General features: G+C 59.3%; 1 protein-coding gene across 1 annotated transcript in view; it reads right to left on the bottom strand.

The window, feature by feature from the left end:
- Nucleotides 1-5,136: 5,136 nt before the first annotated feature.
- Nucleotides 5,137-11,897, bottom strand: part of CCDC88C (coiled-coil domain containing 88C) — a 115,285-nt gene continuing 108,524 nt past the window's right edge. The window contains exons 26-29 of the mRNA XM_004682042.2: nucleotides 11,136-11,204; nucleotides 9,455-9,523; nucleotides 8,460-8,749; nucleotides 5,137-7,221 (exon numbers count right to left, since the gene is read on the bottom strand). Of these exons, the coding sequence (XP_004682099.1) occupies nucleotides 6,238-7,221; nucleotides 8,460-8,749; nucleotides 9,455-9,523; nucleotides 11,136-11,204 (1,412 nt within the window). The 3' untranslated portion in view covers nucleotides 5,137-6,237. The remainder of the gene's footprint in view (nucleotides 7,222-8,459; nucleotides 8,750-9,454; nucleotides 9,524-11,135; nucleotides 11,205-11,897) is intronic.

The raw sequence follows: 11,897 nt of genomic DNA, 5'->3' as shown, positions 1-11,897 counted from the left end.
CCAGTGCGGCCCGCGGCCTGCGGCGCGCGACAGGTCGCCCTGGTGATGGGCGGCCGCAGGGCCCGCGGGCCATTGCCCTTGGGGGAAGGGCTTCTCCGCGGGGGAGGGCCGCCTCAGCCCTCCTGTTTATCTGGGGTCCCTGGAGCTGGGCTGGTTTTGCCTCTCGCGGCTCTCAGGCTTGAGAGTGTGACCTGGTTGGGGGCGGGGGCGGGGGCTGGGCCCCAAAGCGGGAGCTAGAAAAGGGGAGGACTTGTCTGTCTGTGCCTCACAGGACTAAACCGCCGCTCCCCGCCTCCCCCACCCCCCCACCCCCGCTCGCATATGTTAGGCCTGCCGGTCCCTTCATGATGTCCGCTCTGCAGGGTGGGGACCGTACCCCCACTTTTCGGCCGGAGTGTGGGCACCTGCGAATGTCCCAGGAAGGAGCCTTCCCGGTGCTGGCTGAAAAGAGAGCAAAGCCCCCCGCCTTCATCAGGGGCTAGTCTGCCAAGCAGCTATGGCAAAGGTGTGCGTTGGAAAGGGGTGTAAATCGGCAGCCATTTCAAACCCAATGGCAGGGAGAGGGATGAAGATGTGAACAGTGGGGACTCCGTCTTTGCATCTCCACGGCATTGTTGGGAGAGGAAGAGAGAGAATCCCAGTATCACCTTTCCCTACACCTACGTATCTTTAGGTCAAAATGACTTCAAACCAGAAGTCCCTGTCAAGAATAATTATATTTTCAAAGATTTATTTATTTATGCATATAAGAACTGGGGTACAGGCCAGAGGTGTGGGGAGTGAGAGGATTCACCAGAGACAGTGGGGAGCAGAACAGGCAGATTGAAATACACTGCTGAGGGGAGCAGCCAGGAGACAGGAGAGGTCTGCTGTGCTCTGTGGGTCCCTGCCTTGGCCGAGGATGGAACTCAAGCTGCAGTGAACAGCTTCATAGGGCTGAGCTTTAACCCACTGCGCCACCAGGGAGGGCCCAAGTATTTTTAATGCTAATGATTCACGTTCCTACCTTTGTAAGTTAAACTCAAACTTGTGCTTGTTGGAGCAGTTTTCACAGTGAAAAAAAAATCTGTTGGACTGCTTCCCGGATTGGATTCATTTGGATTATCTAATATAAATTTAGTCTAATATCATTGAGACTTTTATTCCTGTTAACAAGAAGTCCGCGATGGGCTCTCCTCTGCTTCCCGGGGTGTAGTAGCCTCAGACCCACCCTTTTCAATGGCCCTTGGAGATGGTGGAGGAGGGTGAAAGGAGAGCCGGCCAGGCAGGTAGACTCGCCTGTGAGCACAGAGCCAAGGGCGGGCCCTGCACGCCAGCCAGGCTCTTGCAGGCTGATTTGGAAGCACTGAGTTCGCATCAGGCCGGGGAGGTTCTGCTGTGCCCGCTGCTAGCGCTTGGACGCTGACAAGGAGAATCTGCTCTTCTGTCCAACCCACACACCCCAGTGCTGCCCTCTCCTCGGCCCAGGGAGGGCAGGAAGGGAGCCTGGGCATGCACAGCGTCAGCTACGGGGCACCATTGTGCCTCTTCTCTAGTCATTTGTTCTCAGCGTTCTCTCATCCTGGGTAGCCCATTGCTAAAAGGGGGTTCTCTAGTAGTGTGCTGGAGCCAGCCTGGGCTGGCTTGTGAGAGCAAGACTGTTTTGGGGCCTCGTCTCAGCACTATCACCCCATGGCCCTGAGTTCAATTCCCGGCCAGGGAGCTGACCCACAGGGCACAGACTTCTCCTGTCTCCCCACTGCTCCCCTCAGCTGTGTATTTAAGTAGGTCAGCCTGTTCTGCCCCCCACTCTGTCTCCAGTGAATCCTCTCATCCCCCCCGCACCTCTGGCCTACGCCCCAGGTCTATGCATAAATAAATCTTAAAAAAATTTCCAGGAGTTTTGCAAGCCCTTCGATAAGTATGTTCCATCATTAAAAACACATCCACACATTAGCAATTCACTTTGATTAAATATCATGTGAAAAACAAAGGTAACATACTCAAAACACGCCACTTCCACTTTACTATAACTTGTGCCCTTGAGCTAATTGACATCTTTTCTGTTATAAGGTGGTGACATTATACATCGGCCATTCAACACCAGGCTGGTAACTTAAAATCTGCCAGGGCTGGAGCGTTTACTTCATAGAAATGGGCAGATGTCACCAGTCGGCTTGATGTATGTTTTCGTCAGTGGCTGGAGTCTCTAAACTTAAGAGAGTGAAGGAGAAATGTTAGTAAGTGTAGGTTAAACTTCAAGTGGGGTGTGGGTGGGTATGATGCCACCTCTTTTTCAAGCATGTCCTGTCTGTGGCTGTGAGCACTGGGTTGGCATGAAAAGTTGAGGCCATTCTCACCCACACTCCAAACTACGACTGGATGGAGCAGGTCGCCGAAGGGGCATCAGCTGACCTCGTCTTTGGCTTGTTCCCGCTTTCCTCGTCCCCATGAAACTCAGCCAACAGCCACTCCGGCTACCTTGGTCAGCTGCAAGCACAGGTTGGCTACAAAATACAGTTTGGCAGGTTTTCTAAGAGAATCCTTCGGCTGTATAGATTTTACAATAAAAAGTTTTATACTTGTGACTTGTGCTGCCCTGGCAGTACAACTTAGTACCTGAGTGGTCAGACACCGCCCAGCCCGAGGCCGGCTGGTTAGCACCTGGCTGGACACTCCCTGGTTAGTCACATGCTTCCTGATTGCTCACTGTTCACATTCTCCCCAGGTGAGCCCCTCTGGCCTCAGCTGGTCCCGTCTCTCTATGAAGAACTGACCCCCACGCTGTAGGTGCGAAGTTCCAGTTGCCACGTGGAGATTCTCCTGGGCATCCAGACAGACACCAAGCCACACACGCCCCAGACCAGGGCAGAAAGGGAGTTCAGAAGGGGCACGACTGGGGGTGACCCCTCAGCTACAGGCCCCAGGGGAGGAATCACCTGCCGAGGGTCCCCCTCACCTGGCCGGCTGTGCGTGAGGCTTGGAGTGGGAGCAGCTGGAGTGATGGCTGGAATAGGAGGAGAGGGAGGGGCACGGAACCTCTGGGTGGAGTAGCTTGCTGCTAACCCATCGAGGGGTGGGTTAGCTGACCGCTGTGTTCGCCCGAACCTAGGAGACTTGGAGACGCGAGAGAATGAAGCAGGAGCCTGGATTCTGGCATCCAAAGTGTTTATTAGGACTGCCCATGGGTATATATAGTCTGCACGTGCAGGGAAAAACAGGAAATGTGCCCCACACAGGGAGTGGGGTGCATGTTTGTACCGCACCTGGGGCTTCTTGTAGCTTCTGCTTGAAGCAAAGTAGTGGGCTGCAGCTATTTGCAGGACAGAGTGCACTGTGCTCTGCTGACTTGTTTGTTGGCCTTACCGGGGGGTGTGCTCACCCATGCACAGTAGCCAGGGTGGACAGGTGCACTTGAGGTCCTGCAGTTAGCCACAGTGGCTGACCAAACAGGGCACAGAAAGGCTTTGGGGGTAGCGCGAGCTGTGTGCTCAGCATTTTGAGCTCAAGGTGCCTGACACGTCCATGCAGGAAACAGACCTGGAGGTTTGGGCCGCAGCTGTCTGAGCCTCCTGGGAACAGATGGTAATTAAAGTGTGGATGTGCACGAGCTTGTCTGGGGCGAGAGGGATGGGAGGGCCGGGCACGCCGGGAGGTGAGCCAGTGTGTCTACAAGGGACAGGCGTGGCCGGGGAGACCCAGGGAGGGCACCCCGGGTGAGTGTCAGGACCCTGGGGGCCGAGTTGCTGGGGGTGAAGGGGAACTGGTTGGCTGTCTACCCCAAATCTGGTGTGTGCGCGCTCATGTGTGCCTGTCGCCTCTCAGGGTGGCAGTGTTGGGGAGTCGCGGGCCGAGAGAAAGAGCAAAGGCCACGTGGAGCAGCGAGAGACCTTCAGGGGCTGCAAGGGGCAGTGACGTGCAGCCCTGACCCACAGGCGCCTCTTATTTACTAGAGGCAAGTGCAAAGATGGGCAAGGGTGGAGGGAGTGGGGGGTGCTCATAGGGTATGTCAGTTGGGGTGGAGTGACCAGGGGCGACTGCCTGGGTGGGGGTCGCGCCATGTTCCCACTGGTCAAGCCTATCATCTCTGACGTCTGCCTGAAGTTTTCAGCAGACTCTGGTTTTCCCTTACCAGGGCTTTTGCCGGTGAGAGCCCCTGCCTGACTGTGCAAGAACTCTGAGCACCGAGACAATAACCCTGAGAATGAGGGCTGGGAGCCCACACACACGTGCTCCCAACTTAGCGGGCTGGGGGCAGGTTTCGAGATGCCTCGGGCCGGGCGAACCCACGAGAGGCGGGCTGTGGGGCGAGAGGATGCCCAGTCCAGCAGGGCAGCCGCGACTGCTGGGCGGTGAGTGGGGGGCCGAGCTCAGGGCTGCCTCCTGGCAGGGCTTGCGGGGACAGAAGGCTCAGAAGGCCCTGAGGTGACCCTTGGGTGGGTGCAGGGAGGGCCAGAGCTCTCAGAGCAGGAAGCCAGGGCTTGGCGCGCAGGTGGCTCTCGGGGAGTCCAGAGGGAGCACACGGATGGATGACCGAGGGTTAAGGTGGGCGCACTGGGGCCTGTCCCTGAGCTGCGTGTCACCGGACGGAGGCTCAAGGTGCGGCGAGCCAGGGATCAGCCCTGAGGTCACACAGGATGAAGACCCCCCAGAGAGGGGGCTGCTGCTGGCACCGTGAACAGTTGGGTACGTGGGAGTTTGTGCAGACAGCAGCCGAGGAGCAGAGACGGCGTGAGAGGGAAGTCTGACAGGAAGGGGCACCGAACAGGGGCTGGACAGCACTCAAGGCCCTGGAACTGCTGCAGCCCAGAATCTGCCCGCCACCAGCCTCTCCCAGACAGCACCTGACCCCAGGTGAGGTCTACTCTAGCCCTTCCTCCCGGAGGGGCCTGGGGAAAATGAGAAGGGACACTTGAAGCTATATCCTCGTCCTATGAACCCCCTAACAGAATGGGACTCAAGTCACTGAGAAGAAAATGCAAATCTGGCAAAAAGTTGTTGAGAACAGGGCAGACTCCGAGCTTTAGGCCGGCTGGCTGGGTTCCAGCACCCAGGGGGACTCCCAGCGTGGAAGCAGGAGCCCCGAGAGCCCCCTCCCCAGGCTGCTGATAGGGTGCCGTGAGGAGAACCAGGACTCGCTTCCATTCCATTCCACTTTATTACAATCCTGTCCTCGTGTTCCAGAACAAACAGAACCCACGGCCCCGCCCCAAGTGGGTCTTGCTGACATTCAGAGGTCTCCCATATCTTTCTCAGTATTCTAGATCAAAAGAAAAAAGAGAAACCCACAAACACAATCACCAGGTTTAGTAAGATCCAGAAAGAGCACCTTTACTAAGAACAAAGGGCGCCAGGAACCTGACAAGAACAAAGCAGCACAGTCCGAGAGCGGAGAACGGCTCCCGGCACACATAAATAGGCCCTCAGAGGACAGAGATTCCACGTGAGCGTGTGTATGAAGAGAAATTTGGTTTCTACTGCAAGAAGTTCCTCGATAAACTGACATCCCATCTGAGGAGGGCGCGGCAGCCACGTGACAAATTGAGCTTGTACCTCACTCTTGCACACACGTCCCGGCTGTACACTAGCCAGGAGGGGGTGGGGCAGGGGCTCCTCCCTGTCCCCCTCCACCAGCCCCCAGGCCTGAAAGATCCAGTGTTTGTAGAGAAGCGAGCCAGGGTCAGGCAGGCCGCCACGTGGCCCCAGAGTCCAGCGGCTGGAGGCGGGCAAAGGCCCGAGGCCAGTGGCCACCTGCCTAAAGACAGCCCCGGCCCTGGGGAGTGCTCCGGAGCCCAGGAATGTCAGGGCAACACTCCAGGGTTTTAGCACCCAGCCAGCCTGACTCTGGGTCCCCCGTGGCCCTCAGCAGTCTGGGCTGCTCCCAGGATCCCACGGCGTCGGGAGGAGGGCGCAGCAGAGTGCCGGCCGGGCACACTCCCCGGCGTGCACCCAACACCGAGGTCAGCAGGCTGCAGGAGAGTGCTGTACTAGGCACGCTCAGATAGTGTCTGCTCGGGGGCCGCTTGCGACCCCAGGCTAAAGTGGGCGGTTGCTGGAGGCTACTTACAGGTAAGGAAGACACGTTACACACCTGAGAGTGGTCCTCTTAAGGCTTGGCACAGTGTTTCGTTAACAGAAGCAGTAGAACTGCGCGGGAACCCTCCTCCCCGCCTTCTAGTCCCCCTCCAGCTCCACAGTGGACAGAGTGGCCGGCAGTGTGGTCAGCGGCGCGTCAGTCGCCCAGCCCTGGCCGCTGGCTCACACACAGCCGTACTCGTACCACACGGTCTGCGGGTCCCCGCCCGGCTCTGGGGAGGCCGGCGTGCTCCTGGAGCTGCTCGCCCGGCTGAGGTCCTCAGGGGCCCGGCCGGCATGGGGGGCCACGTCGGGAGCCCTCCCCAGGCTCTTGGCAGGGATCCCCTCCATGTGGCCCTGCCCCGGGGCCCCATCCCCTTCGGAGAGGCTGATCCCCACCCGGACGGGGGGGACAGCGGCCACCTCGCCCACGAGCGTGGGCGCCTGGGGCTTAGTCCTGGCAGCTGGGGACAGGCCAGGGGAGAAGGGCTGCAGCTGGGGTTTGCCGCCCCCAACCGCTCCTGTGGCAATGGCTGGGGCCGTGGCAGACTGTTGCAGGGGGGCCAGCCTCTCTTCCTTGGGGGGAGCCAGTGAGAAGCGCCTCACGTCCAGCGGCCGGCTGCGAGAGCCTGGACCCTGACAGGAGCCTCCAGCCTTTCCCACCAGTGGGGTCCGCTCCCGGGCCAAGCTGTGGGAGCTGAGCGGTGTGGGGCTTTGCAGAGTGTGGCTGCCAGGTTCTCGGCCGCCCAAGGCCTCAGAAACCCCTGGCTTCAGCGGGGACTCCTGCTGCAGGCTCTCTGGCCCGCCGGCCCGGAGGAGGTCTGCTGAGGCCAGGCTGAAGGCCCGGCTCAAGGACGTGTTCCGGCTGGCGGCCTGCCGGGGTCTGCCCAGGGACAGGCTCTGGGGAGGCTGAGCCTGCCTGGCAGGGGCACTGGGCAGGGCCTCAGCCTCAGCAGCTCTGAAATTTGGCTTCACATACTGCCCCGGCTTCAGCAGCTTCCCCTCAGGGGTGTTGACAGCCATCTTGACGGTGGGGGCGACCAAGCTGGTGGGCATCTTGGCCCCTTCCTTCCTGGAAGGCAGTCCCGGCTGGCCCCCACTGGTGGAGGCCTCATTAGCCTTTCTGAAGTAGTCACTTAGCAGGTCATCCCGGCAACTGGAAGTGTCCTACAGAGAGGAGAAGAGACGTGAGACTCGGGAGTGAGGCTGGGGGTCCTGGGAAGGCCCTCCCCCACCCAGGATGGGAGTCTCCTGTACCTGCTGGGCCACTTCAAGGCCTGACATCACCTCACCCCAAGCCAGGCAGAGCCCAGACAGGACAAGTCAGTCCCTGACCCCCTCACAAACGAGAATGCTGAAGAGGGGGAAGCAGCGTCCCGTGGTTTCAATCTGTCCTCGCTTCCCCATCGAGCAGACCAGGGGCCACAAGTGAACTGGAAGGCCCAGACCAGCCTTCCCTTGTTCTTCCACCACACCTGACTCTTCACAAGGGCTTTGTCTTGAGCCACAGAGAGGAAGAGAAACCAGAGCCGGCCGTATTCAGGCCCCTCACAGCTGCCCACAGCTTTTTCCGGAGCCCAGAAAGGGAAGAGGCCACCCCACAGCAGGGTGTGGCTGCAGAGGACCTGGGGTGCAGACTGTCCCCCGTAAGCCACACACCAGGACGAGAGCAGGCACCACACCCACAGCCTGACACAGCAGATGCTCGGTGGCTACTGCGCAAATATTCCATGTTCTCCGCCACGCTGGCCTATCCGCACGGGTCGCAGACGTCACTACGTGCTGGAAGAAGTTCAACTGTTCTCGAAGGGAACAGTTTGTCAAGGCATGGGAAGTCCTTAAAAGGTATCAGCGGCAAGGCAGATCCTTTCAATAGCCAGTGAGAATTACTGAATTCGGACAAGTGTGCGCGCACCTGCATGAGGGTCAGAAAGCTACACCAGACGCTGGAGGGTGTCCTCACACCGGCCGGGCCGGGGGGGGGCCGAGGTGCGGGGCAGACATCAGCAAAGGGCAGCCGGGACCCGCCCAGTGAGGCCACTTTCCATATGGCCTGCCAGGGAAGAATCACTTACACATGCTCAAAAAGGCTTATAATTTTTTTTTCCAAGAATGGAAATTGTATGAAATTTAAGCATCAGTGTCCGTAAGGAAAGATTTCCTGGAACAGCGCTTGCTGGCTGTCCCGAATCCACAGCAGAGCAGCTGTGGCGAGAATACCGGGGAAAGGCAGACGCAGTTACCGTCAGGCCCTTTACCGGAAAAATCTGCTGACCTCTGCTGGTGAAGTGGGCGCTCAGGATTCTTCTCGGAAACGCAGCCTGCCAGGGTGCTGGCCCCACCCTGGGACTGGGTGGCCAAGGTGCCCCCTACAGTCCTGGTTGACTGAAGACCGGGCCACTCACCAGGATGGGGGAGGCTCGGTTGCTCTCCTCCAGAAACTCCTCCAGGGTGACCATCTCACTGCTCGGGGAGGCCGAGCAGGGCCGAGCGCCGGCGTGGGGCTGGGCCACGCTCCTCTTCTGGACGCCCTCCTGGGGGAGAGGCCCATTCCAGGGTGGGGGGTACTCATGGCGGCTGAGCATGGCACGTCCGGGGGCGCCAGTGTCGCGGGGCAGAGTGGCCGTGTCCCTGCTCGGGATCAGGTCCTCACTGCTGAAGCTCTGGGACCTGCCATGGAGCTGATCGGCCGAGCCTGGGGACCAGAGTGGGCAGCGGAGAGGAGCACACATCAGCCTCCCTGTGTGGCCTCCACGCTCAGGGCTGCCTCTGCTCTCCTCCACCAGAGGGGACGTGGCTGGGAAGCCAGGGCTCCCTTCTCTGGGCTGGGGTTTTGCCGATTAAGAACATTGTAGAATCCGTTGAAATTTCACTTTGGCATCTACAAAGTAACCTGAGATAAAAGCGAAGGGCCTTGGCTAAAGTTTAAATTACCTTACAAGGCACAAGGCACCCAGCTCAGGAGGCCCACCCCTCACATGTTAAAGGCTTCGTTAGCACCTGCTACGTCCAGCTGTTCAAGGGGAGGGCTAAGAACATCTCTGAAAACACCCGAGACTAGGGTCCTGCACCGGCTTCTCAAACACAGGGAACCTGCCCCACAAAAAAACCAAAAAAGGAAAGTGTCAGCTGCATGGGCTCTGTGCTGACCAAGGGGAACAGGCCGACTGCTGCACGCCCGCTGCAGAGTGGTGTGGCTGGGTGCAGGCCCGGTGGCCTGTCCAGGCGCCCAGAGCTGGCCTGTGGCAGCTGGGAAGGAATCTGAAGCCGAATCCACTCATGCTCCGGGTGTGTCGGCGGGCGGCCTGCAGGCGGGGTCTTGTCACTGCACCTCCTGAGCTGAGCCTGGGAGTCAAAGATGCAAATGCACCACCCGCAGGCAAGAGGAAGCACCCCTTACCTCTCAGGTGAAGAGGCGAGCTGTGGCTGGACGCCTTTCTGCTGCTCACTAAGCTACCTGGCCGGGGTGCTGGAGGGAAAGGGTAGCCTTTACCCTGCAGGGCCGATGGCCAGAGACGGGGACCAAACTGCCTACTCCAAGAAGCCCGTGTGGCAAAGGACAGACTGGGGCCTTCTCTGAGTGCTCCCCGAGGACAGCCGGTCACCAGCTGAGCGTCAGGTGAGCACTCATCCAAGTGGCAAAACGCTCTGCGTTTATTCTGTCTAGGGCTGTGCATGACAAAGGCATCTCACGCCAGTACAGGAAGCAGACGAATGGGGTGCTGCTGGTCTGGCAGCTGCTCAGGCTCCTGAACACACGAGGGACCCCCAGCCTGGGCCTTGGCTGTCTATCTGGAGTGGGGGGCCAGGAAAGCAGGGGCTCAGAGGAGAAGGGCTGCAATATGGGGTCTGGGGGCCAGCGCCGCTTCACTTGGCTCCGAGGCAGGAACGGGCGTCAGCTGTCCTGGCCGTCCTGGCACTTCTCTCAAGTTCACAGCTGCCCCCCGCCCCCTCCAGAGGAAATCAACCTTCTGGAGCCAGCTCTCCTGGCTGCCCAGCGCCTCCGTTTACAGGGCACCTGCTGGCCCGCCCCTCCGGGTCCTTCCCCACCCCTGCAGCATGAGGTCTCCCCGCCGCCAGCCTGCCCCACTGTCCAGCTTCAGTCCTGTGCACCCACGTCCAGCAGACAGCTGGTGTGGAGCTGAAAGGAGACACACTGGGGACCGAAGCCCTGCACCCCGAGCTTGCTCTTGCATGGCTCTGTGGGGCACTCAACTGCCTATGCTGGGAGTTCTGCAAAGAACAGGTGTTTGGAAGACACTGGCTAGCAAGGGGGCTTGGGGCTGGGTTAACCCATACTGGGCTTTTGTGGAACAGAGTAAAAGCAGAGTTAAGTCTCTTTCTGAGAAGGGAAATTTGACGTTTAAAGAAAAAAAATCCTCTTGTTAAAAAGGATGTGCGTTTCACTGAAAGGGGCTGACTGAGACACAAGCCAGTGGCTCTAAAGTGCCTCTCTCCATTCAAGCTCTGAGGGGCGAGGTGCCCAGCCCCACCCCAAGCCCCAGGAATCAGAGCACGGGCAGAGACAGCCCCGTAAGTCCCCATCCCGGTGTCCTGGTCAGGTGAAGACAGCGGCTCCCACCACGAGGCTTCTCGGATGGTGGCACAGAGGATGGTGACGGCCACTGGAGTCGGGCTGAAGCCACCTTCCCAGCCTTCTAGGCCTTTCGTTATTTTTTGTTTTTAAATTATTGAAGCCAAGCAGTTTTTGAGTTGGGGAAAGGCTGTCCTGATTCCGTTTTTTTTTGTCAACAATTTATTCCCACTCATTGGCTCGTGCTTCTAGCAACGCCTAAGACTAAATACAGCCAGTTCTCTGGAGGCCTTCAATCCAAGTCCTCACAGAGGGGCCTACCATGTTCCCCACACAGGTCACCTGGGCTCCCCGGAAACCCGCCAGACACCTTACAGGTGCTGGTGACGTCCTGTCACACAGGTGTGTCAGCGGAGGCCAGAGGCCCAGCTCTCTGGGGAGCACGAGGAAGGAGCGTTGGGTCCCGTCTCCACTGTGGCCTGATTCCTCTCTCGGCTGTTTGTGGTTGGCCACAGGATGGCCTGGAGGCCACGCGCCGGCAACTCACCGTACGGCCTGTGGCCGGCAAGCTCCTGCTCCAGGGACTGTTCACACAGGCTGTCGTCGGAATTGCAGCCTGTGGGGCAAATGAGGCTCATGAGCACCGAGCTCCCGACTGCCACAGGGAGACCAGCTCCTTTGCTACACACCACCTCTGGCCCTGGCGCAGCACCCAGGGTGAGGGTGTGGATGGGCAGCTTTCATTCCCCCCGCCCCCCATTTCTCCAGCCCACACACTGCCATCTGCGTTTCACTGAAATTTAAAACACACCTTGGGGCCTGCCTGGTGGTGCAGGGGTTAAGTCTCAGCACTATCCAGCTATCACCAGCCACTGCGGCCTGAGTTGGATCCCCGGCCAGAGAGCTGACCCACATGGCACAGCAGGCCTCTCCTGGTGTGCCCCTTCCAACCTGTGAGATGCACTGCCCCAAAGCAAGGGGCCCTGAAAGTGGTTCCTGTTAGGGGCCACATGGTCTTCAGGAGGTGGGAGGCAGCAAAAGAATGGCCCCCTGTGGGGAGAGGCCAAGGCCCTAGAGACCAAATGGGGCAGGAGCAGCCCCTGGTGAGAACCAGAGCTGGTGCCCACCGGCCACCAACCGGCATCCTTCCCTGAGGACAGAAGCTGACCCTTGCCTGGAGCTGCCAGATTCTCTGCCCTTGGTGATGAGCGGGTTTCCTGCCTTGAAGGCCACACCACCAGCAATGAGCCAGAGCCCCAGATCTGGGATGTCATCGAGGCGCTGGGCCGATCCTTCTGCTGGCTGTGCC

Source organism: Condylura cristata, unplaced genomic scaffold (assembly GCF_000260355.1).
Source record: "Condylura cristata isolate star-nosed mole 26May11 unplaced genomic scaffold, ConCri1.0 scaffold00013, whole genome shotgun sequence".
NCBI lineage: Eukaryota > Metazoa > Chordata > Mammalia > Eulipotyphla > Talpidae > Condylura > Condylura cristata.
The sequence above is the reverse complement of the archived record's forward strand: the minus strand, read 5'-3'. Positions and strand labels throughout refer to the sequence as shown.